Genomic DNA, 18,731 nt, shown 5'->3' with positions numbered 1-18,731 from the left:
TTCTGTAAAAACAGCAGCTTCCAATCAGAGAAACAGATGACGAGTATCCAGCTACCTAACCCTGCCTGGGCAGTCGGATTGCTGAGATGAAGCATGCTTAGAGGTAGAGTAAGCCCTTTCCAGGTTAACATAATCAGATGTATATGGGACACCTGCCACTCATTGCAAAGTGCTTCGCAGAGCTAGCTGGCTGCATTCATCTGTGTAATAAAGCCAGAATCTGAAACAAACCCTTTACCCAGTTTCTCAGAGCCCTGTTGTCGAGAACATGCCTTTAATTAGAGCTAGACTACACAGTAATGGGGCTCAGCTATACTGTGGTTTGGTGCTGCAGGCAGAAAAGTCACCATGTGTTTTTCTAGGCAAGCAAAATGTAGATGATGTTTAGTATCAGATATCTCTCCAGGGGAAGAACATACTGTAGCTCAGAGAAATAATGCAAAAGTTTGGGTTAGTTTTTGGTTTGTCTTTTAAAAATAGAACATTCAGATTTTTGTTTATGAGCAGTGCAATAACTGGGATAATTATTTAGGCCTCACAATAGCACATCAGGACATTCAAGGGATGAAGAAACGGAGGCTCAGAGAGATTGACTAACTTGCTCAAGGTCACATAGTTAGTTACAAATGGCAGGACTGGGATTCAAACCCAGCTAGTCTGACTTCCAAATGTTAAGTTTTCTTTTTCTTAGGTCTGTATTTAAGAGCTTACTTTCTTAACCTGTGTTAAGAACATGGTTCTTGAGAAGAACATGGTGTTCTGAAGGGAGAGGCTGTAAGTCACCCTGTGTGCAGGCGGAGGAGGGAATGGTCAGTCTGTGAGATTAGTCTTTGGCAGATGGCCTTCAGGCTCTTCCAGTCAAGATGTTCCTTCTTCAAGGATCTTTGCTCTAATGATAAGAGTGTTCACTGCAGCATTGTTGTTGTTTTTATTTTTTTAGCATTGTTTTTTTAAGAGTAAAAAGTGGGATGCACTGATCCATAACAAGCCCAACAGCTCTTGGCAGTCCTACGGCTCATGTCGGTTACCATGGAATCTTGGAAGGTTGCCACCACCACCACTGGGGGCAAGGAGATACAAAAGTGTGAGAACCTCAAAATGAGACAACGTATTTGTAAATACCTAAACCAACCAACCAACCAACAATGCTGTGGTAAGAACCAGATAACTGTACAAACTACACAGTTCATGCTCTGTTTTCTAGCGCCCAAGACAACTTATAAGGATTTCTGTGGCAATGTGAAACATATTTTACTGGAAATGAGGTTGATTTTCTCAAGCTCCCAAATGTAAATGTAAATGGCTATTCATTCAAAGTAATAATTGCACTGTCTTTTCCTTGAATGGTTGGGAGACCAATTTTATCTTGGATAGTCTGCCTTAGGTTTACTTTTGTGCTGTAGTGTTTTGTGGAATTGAGAGCCTAATTGATTTCATTCTTATTTCAGCGCAGACTGTAGGAACTTCAGATGGAAGTAGTTATGTTATAGATTCTTATGGAACCAGACTTAAAAGACTATCACTAATGAAACATTTAGGAAAATAGTTACAACCATAAATTTATTTACTTATTTATTTAACCATAAATTTTTTAAAAAGAAACACTGACCTTCCTTGATTTTTAAATTTTTAAAATTAAAAATAATGTTTATTTTTGACAGAGAGAGAGTGAGCACAAGCAAGGGAGGGACAGAGAGGGAGACAGAGGATCTGAAGCGGGCTCTGCACTGAGAGTGGAGAGCCTGATGTGGGGCTTGAACTCGCTAACTGGGGGATCATGACTTGAGCTTAAGTCAGATCCTGAACCGACTGAGCCACCCAGAGGCCCCTAACCGCTTTGATTTTAAAAGAGAACTCCCAGTACGTGGATTTCCAAACTTTCCTTTTTTCCTTCCTTGCATAACATCTTATGGGTTCTATGGAATTTTTTGTTATTTTTGCTTTGTTGTTTTAAAGTATAGAGTCCGAGATTTATTTAATAGGATTTTGAGAGCTGTATGAAAAAAAAAGGAAGTAAAAGGTTTAAAGCAACCTAGACCAAAAACAGACTGGAAAAACAAACTATGGTACAAACACACAATGCAATAATGGGAAGATATAACTAAGAAACAGCAAGTTCCTCATGTTCTGATATGGAACCATCACAAAGATATATCTGAAAGAAGCAAGGTATACAGAGTGTAGAGTCTCTCTTAATTCACGTGAAAGAAGGGAAAAGACTATGTGTATGTTTGCTTGTACAGTCAGAGATGTCTCGAAAGGTACCTAAGAACTAGTAACACCCATCACCTCAGTGCCGGGAAGTGGTCACTGGGGGGGGCAAGGGTGACAGGCTTCTCACTTTAGGTCCTTCTGTGCCTTCTGATTTTAAGGTATGTGACCATATTACCTATTCAAAAAATGTATATCTGCACTCTTCTAAAAGTGAATGTGTGAGCTTAAAAAACCAAATATACAAAAATTTATACATGCTCACGCCATCATATAAACAGAACACATGTACACGGGAAAGTCAGTGTTGCAAATCCACCATCCCTAGAAAGCTGGTGAGGCAACAGTTACCAATCCTTAATGAAAACACAGGGGTATAAATAAAGCATACAAAGTATGATTCTCCAGGTAGACAGTAAAAAGGGAGAGGAAAATACCTTTCCATCTGGAAGCAAATTGCTGAACGACATAATGCGCAGTTTCATAATCTTACTAGAGAGCTCCTCGTTTCAAATGACTACTCTTCAGCTTCCTGCATCTTCCCTCATTCTCCTCACTGGTAACCAAGGAGACCACAGGTTTTCCTAAGCTTCTATCTCCCAAACATCAAACTAGTTTTCTTTCTGTTTAAAAAGGAGAAGCAGTAAAAGATAAATGATTTTTAATAACAAATAAATAAATAAATAAATAAATAAATAAATAAATAAATAAAAAAAATAATACCACGTAAACAGATAAACAGATAAAACAGATTTGGGAAGTGCCTGGCTGGCTCAGTTGGTGGAACATGTCATTCTTGAACTCAGGGTCATAAGTTTGAGCCCCATGTTGGGTGTGGGGTTTACTTAAAAAATATATATAATAATAATAATAATTAATAAATAAAATAGTTTGGAAACCACTTCTAAACCTCAGCTGAAAGAGGAAACCAACCCTGTCTCAAAACCAGGTAAACAGTGACCCACCTCTGGAATGAAAAGGAAAAACAACAGTCAGGGCCTTAACAGAGCCCGTCTGCGATGGTCATGATCTTGGGCTTGGCTTCTTATGCTGACATTCACTTGAGTCTATCATCTGATACAGTCACTTTCTTGGTTGCAATTTATGAGCTGCCAGTGTTTACTTGTGAGACTGTGTGGGAGCTGGAAGGGAAGAAGATAAATACACCAAAGCCCAGCTGCACAACTGATAGGCTTTACATTTTATTTCCAGGAAATGACATCTTGTTTTCACAAAGAGGTATGCCATCTTCTCCAAGAGAAGCTGTCTTAGCTTTTAGGGGCAGCCGTAAGGGTACACCCAACCTGTCCAAAACAAATGTCGACAGAGGTGCTTCTGAGGTACCAAAACAGTAACAACAACAATAAATTTAAAAAGCAGAACAGAAATACATAACCCATTCAACGTGCAGTGAAGCCAAGTCTATTGAGTACCCTGAAGCAGTCAGTGCGGTGAGGACCAGTGGCTCTTCAGACAATGGTGGCCGCAAGGCTGGCCGACATGGAGGCTCAGGAGGACTTCCTAACTCAGTCTCTGTCCCACGTGGCTCCATCCCATGCTCTATCTCAGAGCGGCCCAAGACCTGTCCACAGAGAATCCTCTAGACCATCCCAAGCTCCAAGCTCCAAGCTCCCACTGCCTGGCAGTCCTTCAAATGCCTCTGGAGCATGGTCTTCAGGACAGTCTCTTTGCTTTGAAGAGAAAGAAAAGAGAATTAAAGGAGGAGCCTGCATTTCCCTGGCCTGGTCTCCCTGCTGCCACGCTCCACCTCTTCCCCACACAGTGAACCAAGAAAACAGACCTCAGAGTACATCACTCTGTTCAGAGCCTGATCCTCATTCGTCCCAAGAGTAAGAGTTCAAGTCCCATTCCTTCCAAAGGCCCCTGAGGTCCTACAAAATCTGTGCTGCTCCACCTCCTAGTCCTCCCCCATCACACGCTCCATTCCAGCCACACCGACAGCTTCGCTGTCCCTCCACCTCCCCAAGTGCACTCCCCACGTGACACTCTTCCCCACGTGGCAACACGGCTGCTGCCTTCAGGGCTTTACTCTAGTACTGCCTTATTGGTGATGCCTTCCTAGGCTACCTTATCAAAAATGGCAATGCTCTTCCCATCACTCCCTGATCCCTTGCTTTGTTTTTCTCCATAGCACTAATCACATCACACTTATTAGATTTTCACTTCTCTTTCTATTTCTGGAACCTAGAGCAGCTTGGCACAAAGCTGGCCCTCAATGAACATGTGTTGGAGAATGAAGGAATTATATACACAGCACTAGGCAGGGAGAGGTGGGGACAGTGGGGGTGGGAGGGACAATTTACTGCTATTTACTGTTTCTGCTTCCTCAATTCGGGGAAGCAGGGATCCTGGCCTAAGGACACAACAAAGCCACCAAGGAGACTGTCCCCTTCCCTGAGACTGAGGTCCTAAAGACTTGGTAGGAGGACTGAAAGGATTGTAAAAGTTCCTTTTCTCCACTTGTGGGCAGCCTTAGAGAGCTGAGAGAGCCAAGCAAGACTCTCTTGCATGCAGCTAATGGCCTCACCTAGTAGCTCACAGAAAAATACAGAAGCCACAAAAAAGAAATTCTCTCAAGCAAATTTCCTTGCCCACCCTCCCACATGAAGCCCTTCTCTCTAGAAGACAGGATGTACCCTTTCACTTAAAAAAAACTTTTTTTAATGTTTTATTTATTTTTGAGAGAGAAAGAGCGCAAGCAGGGGGTGGGGGCCGAGAGACGGACACAGAATCCGAAGCAGGCTCCAGGCTTCAAGCTGTCAGCACAGAGACCAACATGGGGCTCAAAACCATGAACCGTGAGATCATGACCTGAGCCAAAGTTGGAAGCTTAACAGACCGAGCCACCCAGGCACCCTCCCACTTTTAAAGACTAATCCCCCCATCTGTGCTCTGCATTCCCTACCCTGCCTTCCAAAGAATCTGGCCCTACCCACCATCCCAGGTTCCCAGCATCTCCTTCACAGGCTCAGCAACTGAACACCACACAGAGCTCTCATTTCTTTAAAACAAAACAAAACAAAACAAAACAAAACAAAACAAAACAAAACAAAACCTTCCTCCTCCAACTACAGCCTTCTCTTCATGCTGTCCCTATGGTCTTAGTCGTAGCCAAATTTCTTAGAAGACCTGGTCTATCTTACTTTTCTGTTTTCTCTACTCCTTAATCTCACATTCATTCTCCCAATTCACTGAAAACTAGCTCTGACCCCACCATTCCTCAAACTTGTACTAAATAAAGTCATCAGTGTCCTACATTCCTGCTGCATCCAAAGGGCAATTTTTCATCCTTATGCCTGCTCACTTTTAGCCTCAGCACCTAGCACTTAGTAGAAACTAAGAAGGAAGGGCCGAGAAGAAAGGAAGCAAGGAAGAGATGTTTTTTGGGGGTTGGTTCTGGTTCAGGTTTCATGAGACAAAGGTAAAAGAGGTCCAAACTCTCCAGAGTAGGAAAGCAGAAAGCAGTTAAAGCAGAAGCCCTAGCCAGGAATAGGACATGACAGGACATGACAGGTCTTATCAGATTTTTTTCTTTTTTTTAATGTTTATTATTTTTGAGAGAGAGAGTGAGGAAGGGGCAGTGTGAGAGATGGGGACAGAGGATTGGAAGCTGGCTCTGTGCTGACAGCAGACAGTCTGGTGCGGGGCTCAAACTCAAGAATCATGAGATCATAACCTGAGTCGAAGTTGGACGCTTAGCCAGCTGAGTCACCCAGGTGTCCCTGGTCTTATCAGATTTCTTAAGAACGCAGTAGTAGGCAGTTGGGCAACATATATATCCAGCTAGTGCAGAGAAGCTTCAATGGTGATATACCTGATTCTATGATATTCTATGGGAGCGGGAGGAAGAGGCATATTCAGTGACCCCAGTCACTCTCCAAGATCAGTTCACTGAAATCTAAACATGTTCTGTGTTTGGGGCTCCTGGGTAGCTCAGTCAGCTGGGGCTGACTGACTCTTGGTCTCAGCTCAGGTCTTGATCTCAGGTCTTGATCTCAGGTCATGAGTTCAAACCTCATGTTGGGCTCTGCGCTGGGTGTGAAGCCTACTTAAAAACCAACCAACCAACCAACCAACCAACCAACCAACCAACACGCTCTGTGTTCATCTAGAGTTAAGTGTAGGAACCAAGAAACGCTAAAGGAAAATCTGTTTTGGTTAATGACACTACTCTGTATTTACACAGGTGGTCTATAATAAGAAGTCCCTGAAAGTATTTCTATATAAAGCAAATCATTAAGTTACATGTTCACGGGGAGGGAAGATCCATTTTTTCAGAACACCAAAATAACTCTATTTTATCATTAAGAAGACACAAAAGCCCAGGAGAAACTTCTGCTGAGGAAAACAGCAATGAATGATCTAAAGTACCTCCTGCTACACCCCTAGAGATGGCCAGAGCTGCTCAATACTTACTTCTTTTGATGCTATAGCGTGTGCTCATGTTCTTCCTCCAGACCCTTTTCCCCAGGTGGACAAGCGCTGGCCAGTAAGCATGTCAGGGGCTCACCAGAGTTCCTAACTCAGTGGGCAGGTAGTCAAGGTCTCTTTGCTCTGGTATGGTATGGTTCCCTCAAACCAGTCGTCTATACATTTGGGGTACAGTGAAGGATTTTTAATTGCATCCGGGAAGGCCACTCTCCTAAACTTTCCCAAGGTTCCTACAGTAAGGTGCTTTTGGTGAAGGGGAGAAGACACTCCATGACAGAGCACTAACGTCAGCAACAGGCTTTTGACCTCTAGAGGGAAGGACACTCAGAAGTCTAAAGGACCATATAGTCAGCAAAAAATCTGAGGTTCTAGGACTTCATGGGCTGCTATTCCACATATTCCAATTAATCCCATAGCTGACTTCTACTAAGATCACATTCCCTTCCCCAACTGGGCGGACAGTTCCTGTGCTGCCCTTGTTGTTTCCAACTATGCATTCAGAGATGCCAATAAGGGTGATGGGGGAGACACCCATCAAAGGACAAGGAGAGGAAAGACAACAGACAAAAGAAGGGAAGGAAAGGAAAAATAAGGGGCAAAAACGGGGGGTGGTGATGGAGAAATAAGAAAAAAGCTTCTAGTAATAATTCTAATTTTGTATCCCATGACAATTTTGCAAAGGGAGAATTTTTAAAAGTCAAAAATTTTAAGAGTTCAGTGTTACACACTATTTGAGTGCATGCATATGGACACCCCACCCCATGCCAACCTTGTTGAGAGCCGTTTCCCCTAGACAAACTGTTGTAAAGCCAGCCAGGCATGCTGACTACATGCACACGAGTCTCTAGTGGCAGGACTGGGTGGATTAAAAGTACTTGCTAACAAGTATTCTCTCTGGATGAGGTCAACTTGCCAGACACTGTTACTGCCATTCCCACATACTCCTGTATAAGGCTTTTCAGCAACGGGTGATGGGCAATATCAAGGAAAGCGTTCCAAATGGGCAGGCAGATACTGTCTTAAGCGGCTGCCAGTTTCTCCTGTCCTGGGTCTGGATCACCCTCCTCATAGCCTACGGGAAATTGGCAAGAGCCACAGGCCAAGTGGTATGACCTGAGTCTATCTTCCTAGAGACCCTTAACCTCTGGAGGGGCCTCTGTCTCACAGATTCAGGAAAGCTGTGGCCTATACACCTTTCTCCCCACCTCAACATACCTGAAGGCCATGGCGCACTCCCACCAGTAGCCTTGGTTCAATACAACAGCATCAAGGGAGTCAGGGAATTGTAGTCTGAAAAAGCCCCTAGACTGAAAATCACTATTTTAAAGGACCAACAAGATTTTATTTCTAGATAATTTGGTTTCTTCTTTTCTGAGCACAACCCAAAGAAACTGCAAGGGAAAGCTAAAAGTGAGAATGTTAACACTCTGTCAACCAACATTTAACGAGAACAGAACAAATGGAGGAAGGGGAGGAGCCGACAGAAGACTCTGCTCTAGCTCCTCACCAGCTCCAGAGGGAGATCCTCCATAGGGAATGTCAAAAAAATGTCTTCCTTTCAGAAAATCTCATGTCAATATCCCAGAGAGCCACAATTACTCACGTGACAAGCACTTACTAGATGTTTGTTATCTGCCCCAGCTTCAGAGCATCCTTTCTCTAACAGAGGATCTAGTATCCTAATACTCTCCTCATGTCCTCTGTATAATCTGGCCTCACAGAGTTTACAAGGGATCAATGGCTCATCAGTCATGAGGCATCACTTCTCCCATGGGGATATGGAACTAGAAGACAACAAGCAGCCAGGGAGGCCTGGAGTGGGGCTGCCTTGGTGGAATCAGCATACTACGCTGCCACAAGACAGACAGGTTTCCCTCCCTGAATTTGTGATAAGAGCAACCCTTGTCCAGGAGAAAAATAGCCCTACCACAGTGTCAGAACTCTGACAATTATAGGCTTGCCAATCCTGGTTCCCAGATCCTTAGTTTGGTCCTTTTCAAAATTCCCATCCACTGGAGATTAAAGCAGTTTTCAGTTGGTAAGGAAGGTTGGTATTTGAACTAAGAATTTCCTCTAACTCCTACACTGCAGACCAGTGAAGCCACTGATGGCTCTGGCACATATTTCCCTAAATCGGGACTCAGAGCCTTCTGTCAGTCTCTGGAGAAAACCTCAAAGCTGCACTCCCTGTGGAGGAAACTGAGCCTAGTGCCATAGAGTGCAACAGGGAGGCTGCTTCAGTTTACTGTGTAGGCTCCTAGGTTTACCAAAAAGGCAGACAGGCACCCTCTTTAGCCTTTGGAGGGAAAAGGAGGGTGTGATATAATTTAATGTGCAGAATTAACTCTGTGTGAGGGGAGCCAGAGGTGAACTTAGGACATAGGGCTCTTCTTTCCCTTTCTAGTACTACATGAAGCCATCTACTGTGCTTGCACTTGTGAGAAGAAACCCAATCACTGGTTTGGGGGAAGAAAGTAACATGGGTGTCCCCACCCTGACACAGACCCAAGCCAAAGGCTGACCTTGGTTAAATCTGGGTCCCAGGTCACTGCTCCTCTCAGAAAGGGAAGAAAAAAGAAAACTGAAGGCATCTACGACGCCTCGGCAGACACTTCCTAGGTCTTGGCTGTCCTCATGCTGCTCCAGCACCATGTAGCTATTCTGTCATGTATGGGCCACCAGGGGGGCACTGCTATGAACATGTCACTGCTTCTCATGCCTGTGCTTTGTTTGTGCTGAAGCCTCTGTTTGGAAAGCTACAGCCCTGGGAACCTCTAAGACTCAGTTCAAGTGACACTACTTCCATGCGGCTGTCTACTGTACCTCTACCTGCCCAGGCCAAACTGTCTGCACCTCTGCAGTGTCCTAGCACCCTCGTGGGGAAATTGTCACACTACCGACCTGCCTTTCTACCTCCTCCATAGACTGAGTGCTGTGAGAACTGAGACGATGCCTTATGTATCTCTTTATCTTGGTTCCTGTAAAAGTTGATGAAGTAAAAAGTGAGGAGAAGAACAACAGGACTCTGCCAGAATCAAGTGGCTCCTGGGAGGTAAAAGATCTATGAGAGCTCAGACTGGCCACAAAATCTATTAGCACACAGCTGTCAGAACAGTGGAAAACATCCTGGTTCCAAAGAACCACCTGAGGGCTGTCCCACTCTCCCACAGGTCACAAAGCCTTCCTTCGGCAGAACAGGCTCAAGCATACTTCCTGCTCAGCACCCGCTTTGCCTGGCTCTGCAACAGGCTTGCTGCCTCCACTCTGGCTGACCAGCTGAGGTCCAGTTTCACACCACAGCTGCTTGCACATCAGCATCAGATTCCTGGCCCTACTCAAGGTGGCTGACATCTGTTGAAGGGCTAGAAGAAAAGAAAGCAGTGGACAGAAGATCCTACTCTTAGCAGTGTAGCTGTTAGGCCTTCTGTTCCTCTGGACTTAGAGAAAGGTTTATCCAAAGACACATATGAATATGGGTTATCAATGGCCAGGTGGTGGGAAGCACGTGTAAAGGCAGTGAGCTTCTTGGTTGTCTTCTCTGCTCAGCCTTTTTGTGCAGCCAACTGACTTCATGGCACTTTGGCTCTGGTGACTTCCCAGAAGGTAGTGCTGTGCTGGATTCTTAGAGGTACTGAACATGATAACCAGATCCACCCTGCTTCTATGCACTGTCGTCCCTGGCCAATAACCAACCAGTCCTTCCTCCTATCCATTGGTTTCCTTGTGCCCGGCCTCAGGACACATCTTTTGCCACAAGGATATTTGAGTCTCAAGCGGAGAGGCTCTGTAACCCTCAACACAGCAAGCTCCAAGCATGAGGAGATCACTCGTTTGAATGAACAGATATTCACCAAGGAAGAATGGTTCATTAGGGGAACTCACCCACCCCCACTTCCCCAATCTCTTTATCCCAATTCTTTCCAACTAGGAGACTAGTTGGAAAACATATTAGGATCCCCAAAGATTAAATTTATCTCTCTAGTTTAACATTATGTCCACTTTGTGTAATTAAGCTGTGACTTATTATAAAACCTGTATGTGTTTTCTTCAAGCATTCTCCAATTTGTGAATCTCTGTTTACCTCCTATTTATAACTGATAGTGTACCCAACCCAAGGTTTTTCCAACACTTGGACAGCAATTGAACTGTCTTGAACAACAGCACCATCTAGTTATCAGCACAACAAACCATCTGACCTTGTGTTTTCTACGCACATCCATATACTTAAGCCTCCCCCTTCCCCACTGCTCAAATACATGCACCCATTCTCCCTCAACTCTTAATCACATACTTATTACCTTTAACTCTCTTTATTTTTTCCCATTTCTCCCTCCTCTTCTTTGGCCTAAGAATCATTTATCTGACTCTCTTCCCCAGCCAAAAAAATCTGCTTAAGTTTGTAAGTCTTTTGTTGAGGGGACTCACCTTCTTGTTCACACTGACTCACCTTTTCGTTCCCTAATGAGGACAATTCGTCGTTCTTTCACTTCTGAGCTCAGATTATCTACCATCTTATTAATGCAATTGTCCAGAACCAGGGAGTGGGTTTGGGATTTGATGTCCTTCCGACAAATGGGACATTCTACCTTTCGCTTCATCCATTCACTGATACAGTAGGAGCAGAAACTGTGGGCACAGTTCAAGGTGACAGCCTACAATGGGAATGTGAACACACATAACAGAACCGTCATGCTTACTTTCCCAGGGCAGTTGTGATCTCAATGCTAAGACAGGAGTTCATTCCCAAGGCCAAATGGAAATTTAACAATAATCCCATCTACAGGGCTTATGGAGGGTATCAGAGTCATTCCTGGGGATGAGAAATTTTAAGGTTTAAGTTAGATGATTCATTTTCTTTCTCAAAGGTAAGTTCGTAGACACAGGCTGATTTGTCTATCTCGTTCCACCAATTCAGATGACACTGTCAACGCAGATTAGCTACCTTGCAAACAAATGTCACTGGACACAAGTAGGACTAGGAAACGAGTGAATGTACAAATACACCACTAATTCCCTCATGGAAAATAAATATATATCCTGCTGATGGTGAATCAGAACTTCAATTTTAATATACGAAAGGAAGCACATTCTAAATACTCAGTACATAGAATGGTAGGAGGCATATCTCTACTCAAAAGAAACTTAAAAAAGTAAAATATATGTAAAAAATGACTAAAAAATCTGGGGAGAAAGGAACCAAGATAATAGAAAAAATGTAATGGGTTCACTGACAGTGACTGAACTCTTAAGTAAATAAACCTGTCAGAAGAGGGAAAGCAGAAGGAGTAATTCCAATGGTCAGATTTCTTCTAGGGTCCTTTTCACTTCTAAAAATATAAACCATCCTCTTCAATAGTCTTGTTTAGGTACATCTCCTAAGATACAAGTTTTTCTGAGGCTCAAAAGTCTTCATTCCTGCTTTTAGGATGGCAGCGGAAAATAACAGAAATTATGCAGTTTTCAAATGCCAAGTTGAGCACAGAAAGCCAACTAGGAGATATTTTGTTAACTGTATGAAATAAAGCCTCACAAATAGGACTAAAAACCTGTCTGATTAAAGTAAAACCTCTTTCCAATGCTGACTTTAAGAGGTGACCGTAGAAAAAGTCAGGCAGTGTGCTGTAAACAAAGCACAGGTCAGGTTGTCTCTTAGATGTCTGTGCAGATGCCCTAGGTTGGCTAACTCATCTCCAATCCCAACCCCCCTTTCCTTGCCTTCCTCTAGCAGAATCCTGTCAAAGCAACACAGAGTTTCTCCAAACTAGGGAATCAAATGACTAGAAACTATGGAGGGAAATTATGACCTGAAGTCAAATTGGATCCAGAGCAAAAGAAACAGATCTGCTTGAGAGGGATTTCTCAGGAGGCTAATAGACTCAACTTCCCAAAAGACTACCAGAAAGAAGGAACGAGTGTGTGCATGCATTTTCCTTTTTAACGAAACCCGAAAAGCACAGTCATTTAACAAAACTTGAGTTTAAGATCAGTGTAAGATGAACTAGCCACAAATGGTAGAATTTGTGAAAAATAAGGTCTATGCAAAAATATGACAGGATAACAAATGGTAACCTAGGAGATGTTTCATTTTCATAGGGAGCCTCAGAGTCCCTGAAATATGTTCCACTTGGCTGCTGAATTCCCCAAGTGACCACACATCAGTGACATTTACCACCCTGTTAAAGGCTGCACTATACGCCCACTCTCAGAACTGCGTCCATTCAGAGTAAAGAAAGAGAAGCTTTAGTGAGCAGCTTTACCGATACTTCAAAAATCTAATGCCATGTGTCCCTATTTTCTCTGAACAGCAAAGAAATAAAGGCTTCACTGCAGCTAAAAATAGTGATTGTACCAAATAAACACTCAACACCACATGAAATAAGAAAAAGGATCAGTGAAGGTAAAGATGACTACAAAAACAAATGAGACATGGCCATCTCTAGAGGTCACTTTGAAGTCAAATAACTACAACAGGTTCCTAGAATAAAAATCTCTTCAGAATGTTTCCCTATAACAGAACTGGCGTAGCCAAGGCTCCATTGAGGGTTGAGAGATCAAGAAGACATAAGCCACTGCTGATAATTACCTCAATGAAGTATTCTGAGCAAATAATACATTGGAGCTCATTTTCCAGCACATCATTCACGTGGCTAAGAACTTCCTCCTTCTGTGCTTGCACCTTCTCCTTCTCCTCCTGCAAAGACACATAACCCCACCTGTCATGTGGATGACCCAACAAGAATGCAAAACAGGACAGGGAACAGGGTTAATTGTCTGAAATAGGATTCAAGATTCTAAATTAAAAATTCAACCTGGCACAGTGTCTTGAGAATAAAAACCCTTTCTCTAAGGGTGACCGTTCCTCAGAACGGCTTTCTAATATAGGGCATGGTCTTCCTTTCTTTCCTCTCTCCACTTTTTCTGTATTTGCTCCGTAGCTTCTGTCTCCTTTCCCAGAGCTCACCAAATGAGAAAAACTGAAGGCAGCGTACTAACCCCAGCAGCCACCCAAAACCAGAATGAGGCATTAAGTATCCTATAACTAACAGCAGTTTAGAGGTGATATAAAATCATCCCAAACAACCAAGGACTCACTAGACATGAAAGAAAACAATCCATAGGGGCAGGAAGCCTGAATTAGTTTATAAGGTCCCCTGTGTTCCTTGCAGCTGCCTCTTCTATAAAATAAGGATAATACTTATACTCCCTGGAGACGGGAGGCTGAGAGATGGCCTCCTCAAGTACCTTCAGGATCCAAACTCTATGATGCTTGCCACCTCCTACTCCTGCAGAGGTCTGCAGTCCAATTTCCCTGTGCTTTCCCCAAGAGGTCAGACCACTTATAGACATACATTTTGGGGAGGACCCTAGGTGTGCTCTCTTGAAGACATTTGTTTAAATTAGCTCTCATCCCTAAAACTGAAAGTGCCAGGAGCCCCTGAGGGGAAAGAAAAGCTATTTAGGGCATATTTGAGTGGCTAATTTTTCATCTTTTATTGTCCCTTCTAATCAAAGCAAAGACTATAACACTGCTTAGGGCAGTGAAGAGAGTATGTATGTACCCATTTTCATTAAAGTCCAGTTCCCTGAAAACCTACAAATTGCTAGGTTTAAAAAGATATGGTGGCTTTTTGGAAGTTAAGAAAGGTACTATATGATTTAAACCAAGGATAAGGATAGCAAACCAAATGAAAACTGAGTCTTCTCCTTTCTGTATTCTGCTGCAGGTCTGTCTGTGGGGAAGGGTGGGCTGAGAGATACAGACAGTCTTGGACATCAATTTCAGGCCAGAGGTTCCAAACTGGTGGCCTGTGGACTGGATCTACCTGGCAGATTTGTTTAGTTTGGTCCTCAGGTATTAAAAAACAAAATAGAGGGGCGCCTGGGTGGCTTGTCGGTTAAGCGTCCGACTTCAGCTCAGGTCACGATCTCACGGTCCGTGAGTTCGAGCCCCGCGTCGGGCTCTGTGCTGAGAGCTCAGAGCCTGGAGCCTGTTTCAGATTCTGTGTCTCCCTCTCTCTCTGCTCCTCCCCTGTTCATGCTCTGTCTCTCTCTGTCTCAAAAATAAATAAACGTTAAAAAAATATTAAAAAAAAAAACAAAACAAAACAAAAAAAAAAAACCAAAATAGAATAAAACTGAACTTGTTGCTAATATTTGAAAATTGGGATAGTTCACACAAACATTTGGATTTCTATCTTCTGTGGAAAAGTCAAAGGATCTGACAACACTGAGCTTGCATTTCTGGGCAGCAACAAGTGGCTCAGCAAAGAAGGGCTGTCTCTTCGGGGTGGGGCTGGGGAGGGGTGGCAAGTGCCCTTTCTGGTGTGTCTCTGTCCCTGCAGCTGCCTACTGTGATCTTTTTTTTTTTTTTAATTAAAAAAATTTTTTTAATGTTTATTTATGACACAGAGAGAGACAGAGAGACAGAGCATGAGCGGGGAAGGGGCAGAAAGAGAGGGAGACACAGAATCCAAAGCAGGCTCCAGGCTCTGACCTGCCAGCACAGACCCAACACAGGGCTCGAACTCACAGACCGCGAGATCATGACCTGAGCCAAAGTCAGATGCTCAACCGACTGAGCCACCCAGGCACCCCTTCCTACTGTGATCTTGTATCCAGGCCACTTCACTCACTTCTATTACCACTCTAACCCTGGGGGGCACCTGAGTTTATAACCCCTAATTTAAGCATTCCACTGATTTGATGTGAGAAATAATTACCCAAATGCATCAGGATGAACGGTGTTTTGACTACACTACCCCTTAGCTTGTGTCAGTGGACCACTCTGAAGGAGCATCTACCACAGCCAATGGACTAGACTGCAGGACGTGAGTCTCATTCCCAGCATTTCACTTCTTAATGAGGGAAGGAAAAAAATATTGTCTTAGAGGCAGACCCTTCCATAGGCCTGAATCATTTTACAGATTATTTCCCCTAAGGCAGGGAACAGCCATAATCTCTCTCTTTATTCACCACAGCAACCCTTGCATCGTTGGAAATGCTGAGTTGCATGTATTGACCAAATTCTAAACCTTTATCTTCTTTCTAGTACCTTGGTCTGTTCCAATTCTTTGTTCTTGGCTTGAATAATTGCTTCAAAGTCCTTCTTGCTGCGGTTTAGCTCTTCCATTAGAGCCCGATGCTGCAGAAACATAGCAGATATGTATTCAAAATGGGCTACACTGCATATTTCCTTTTCTCCATACATGAGCCTGCTCCTTCCATCAGTAGCTTTGGTTCAAGGGATCAAGGGATTGGCAATTTCAAGATAGCCTTTGTTCCTTCAGGACATCCCACTTACCTGCTGCTTTTTTTTTAGAGAAGGGGGGGAGGTAGGGAGGAAGGTCATCAAATCCATTAACCCCTCTGAAAATAACCCAACCTCAATGGCCATCCAAATCAACTAAGCAACTTTACACTGCCTTCCAGATTCTGTAGGTTTGGCTGGGGGCTCAGGAATGTGCATTTTTTTTTTAAAGCCACCCAAGTGATTCTAGGAACTCAGGAACTCAAGAACAAGTAAGTAAATCTGAGGCTACCCAGCAATGGGAGTGGCTTTTAATAATCAGGGAGAAATGGGATTTCTAGATCATTTTCATTGAAATAAAAAAGACCTTTAACCTATTTATTCTACAAATCACATACTACATACTTGTGAGGCAGTACTGCCTGAACCCTGCCTGTGTCTTCTGGAAGCTGACAGTTCATTTATTGTGACTTACTGCCTACAATGCATGTCAAGAGATTCCACATCTATGAGAATTTCTGAGCACCCTCACGCTTAAGTATAGCTTACACTTTAAATCTCACCTCCAATCCTTTTTTAAAGAAGGTGGGATAAAGGTAAGTATTTCTGAAAAGATATTACTCAATTAACAAATTTTAAAATTTGTGGTCTCCCAAAAAAAGTTATATCAGATGGCCTGGGTATTCATCTTGACCACTGATTAGATGTATGTGCCTAACTTTCTCATCTATAAAATGGGAAAACAGGTGCCCCCTCCTACATCAGTGTTGATAAGAAAATAACAGATATGAAAGCATTCAGAAGTTTTAAAAATTGCCTAGTAAGTAAAAAAGAATTGTCACAGAGGGACCAACAAGGTGGACCAAGAAACAACCACTGTTTCAGTTGAGAAAGTGGTATGTCCCCCAGGCATGTTGTTAAAAACCATGACCTAAAAGTTTCCCATTTTAGGCTAATGAATGGAGACTGGCCAAGCACCTCATGCTAAATATTTTCCTGTCTCTGGGGAAAGGGTGAGGAGTCGTGGGTACAAGGTACTCAATGATCACTTGGCGATTTCCAAGCAGCAGAACCTTACTCTTTTCCAGCCAATTTCAAAACGGTATTTCAATACAATTTAATAAAGCTCTAAATGAGAAATATACCTACCTTCCCACCCTAGAAAATAAACAAGCTTAGAAAATAAAATTCAAAAAGACTGAATAAATTTTCATCTAATTCTTTTCAAGGCTATTTGTGCACCCCTCAAGGAAATCAAGGCAGACATCCCCACAAAGATTACAATAATACAGGGCTGTTGGCACTCTATGAAGGTTGTGAAGTAGATATGCAATAAAAGACCATAAGGATAAATTCACCTAAACAAATTCTAATGCAACTGATCAAGGAGATTTGAACCATCTCACTAACCTCCTGACAAAACTTGCATGAAACTACTAATCATAAACACATAAAGTTTAGAAGATAAAGTGGGTTTAAAAGATGCAAAAGAGCTTGTAAAAAAATAATCAGATGATAGTCAAGTTACATGAAATAAATTACAGGCAACCTTTTAGGGGAATTTTATTCCTGTGAGCCTTGCCCTTTCAGTAAATCGGTATGTTCTGCTGACTGTTAAACTACATTCTCAACCTGACCTAAAACGCTTAATTGGAACATTCTTGAATGGTTTCTGGATGGCTTCAGCTCAGGAACAGTGAGGTAATAAAGGCCCTTGCAGGCTCTGGTGGCCAAGTCATAGCTTGAAATTCCCCTCTGCTGCCCTCACCTTTCTGGAAGTGCAGACACTTCCCCAGAGAGCCTCCTAATTGCTACAGGCTCAGTTCCATCTTCACTAGAGCAACTTCTGCTCAGATGAAGATGTACGTTTTCATGCTGAGGTCTGGCATGTCTGTGAGGCCAAATCTCCGACCTGATGGTATGAGCAGCTGTTGTCTGCAGACTGGAGATGCCACAGAGGTGTGTGCTAAGCAGAAGAGGCAGCCAGTGGCCATGTGAGGTCTGGCTGCCCCCCACTCCCCAGCCCACTATAATCTCAGTACAGTGGCAAGAGGTAAGTTACCTCCTGTAGAGCCTGGGCCAGCTGTTGCTTCAGGTCCTCTTCTCCTTGTTCCTTCTCCAAATCCTGCAAAGCCAAAAACAAAATGGAAAATTTCCCTGCAGGGAGGGGGGGGGAAAAGAAACAAAATCTAGCAACAAGCAGAGCAGACTGGCTCTTGAGAGCATCTGGAAACGATAGGGGGCAGGGAGCAGGTGGAAAACCTCCCGTTTCACTTCAGGCTCTTGGCAGGAAGGGATCTGAGCAGAGTTAACTGCTCAAACACTGCACACCTGAGGGCTGTCACCTTCAAGCTGCCACTCAGGTCGTTCTGGAGAGAAACCCTGGGGTAAACACTCCAAGTGTCCTTCACTGGCTAATGTCATGACCCCCAGAAAGATGTAAACTGAGAGATTCTAAGCCACGAAATATCTAAACTCGGGATATAATCCCCCAGGTTGACACTCACAAGCTCCACCATGTTTCTTCGCTCAATTCTGGCCACGCTGTCTTAGTGTGAGTATCTCTTCTAGACTGCTTCTCCTCCTTGCCTGAGCTTATGCTGTTTTCTCTGTCAGCCCCCTGTGATGTGGATGTCTTCCACATCATCATTGCCCTACATTCAGCACCTTCTACAAGAACCTCTGAGCCTTTCCCTCGTTAAGAACTGCCTACCCATTTGATATGCCAACTGGAAATTGTTCTCTAGGGGCGCCTGGGTGGCTTGGTCGGTTAAGCGTCTGACTTCGGCTCAGGTCATGATCTCATGGTCCGTGAGTTCGA

The 18,731-nt window shown here is 43.5% G+C and overlaps 1 protein-coding gene and 1 pseudogene across 2 annotated transcripts in view; one reads left to right on the top strand and one right to left on the bottom strand.

The window, feature by feature from the left end:
• The first annotated feature begins 984 nt into the window (after window positions 1–984).
• LOC102966171 lies at window positions 985–3,187 on the top strand (annotated as a pseudogene).
• A 177-nt stretch (window positions 3,188–3,364) lies between these two features.
• Window positions 3,365–18,731, bottom strand: part of RNF8 (ring finger protein 8) — a 33,155-nt gene continuing 17,788 nt past the window's right edge. The window contains exons 4-8 of one of the 2 annotated variants that reach the window (XM_042986243.1): window positions 17,973–18,035; window positions 15,716–15,805; window positions 13,247–13,354; window positions 11,250–11,315; window positions 3,365–3,902 (exon numbers count right to left, since the gene is read on the bottom strand). In XM_042986243.1, the coding sequence (XP_042842177.1) occupies window positions 3,777–3,902; window positions 11,250–11,315; window positions 13,247–13,354; window positions 15,716–15,805; window positions 17,973–18,035 (453 nt within the window). In that variant the 3' untranslated portion in view covers window positions 3,365–3,776. Of the gene's footprint in view, window positions 3,903–11,110; window positions 11,316–13,246; window positions 13,355–15,715; window positions 15,806–17,972; window positions 18,036–18,731 lie in introns of both variants that reach the window. The other variant, XM_042986242.1, reaches the window with a different exon arrangement.

Source organism: Panthera tigris, chromosome B2 (assembly GCF_018350195.1).
Source record: "Panthera tigris isolate Pti1 chromosome B2, P.tigris_Pti1_mat1.1, whole genome shotgun sequence".
NCBI lineage: Eukaryota > Metazoa > Chordata > Mammalia > Carnivora > Felidae > Panthera > Panthera tigris.
The sequence above is the reverse complement of the archived record's forward strand: the minus strand, read 5'-3'. Positions and strand labels throughout refer to the sequence as shown.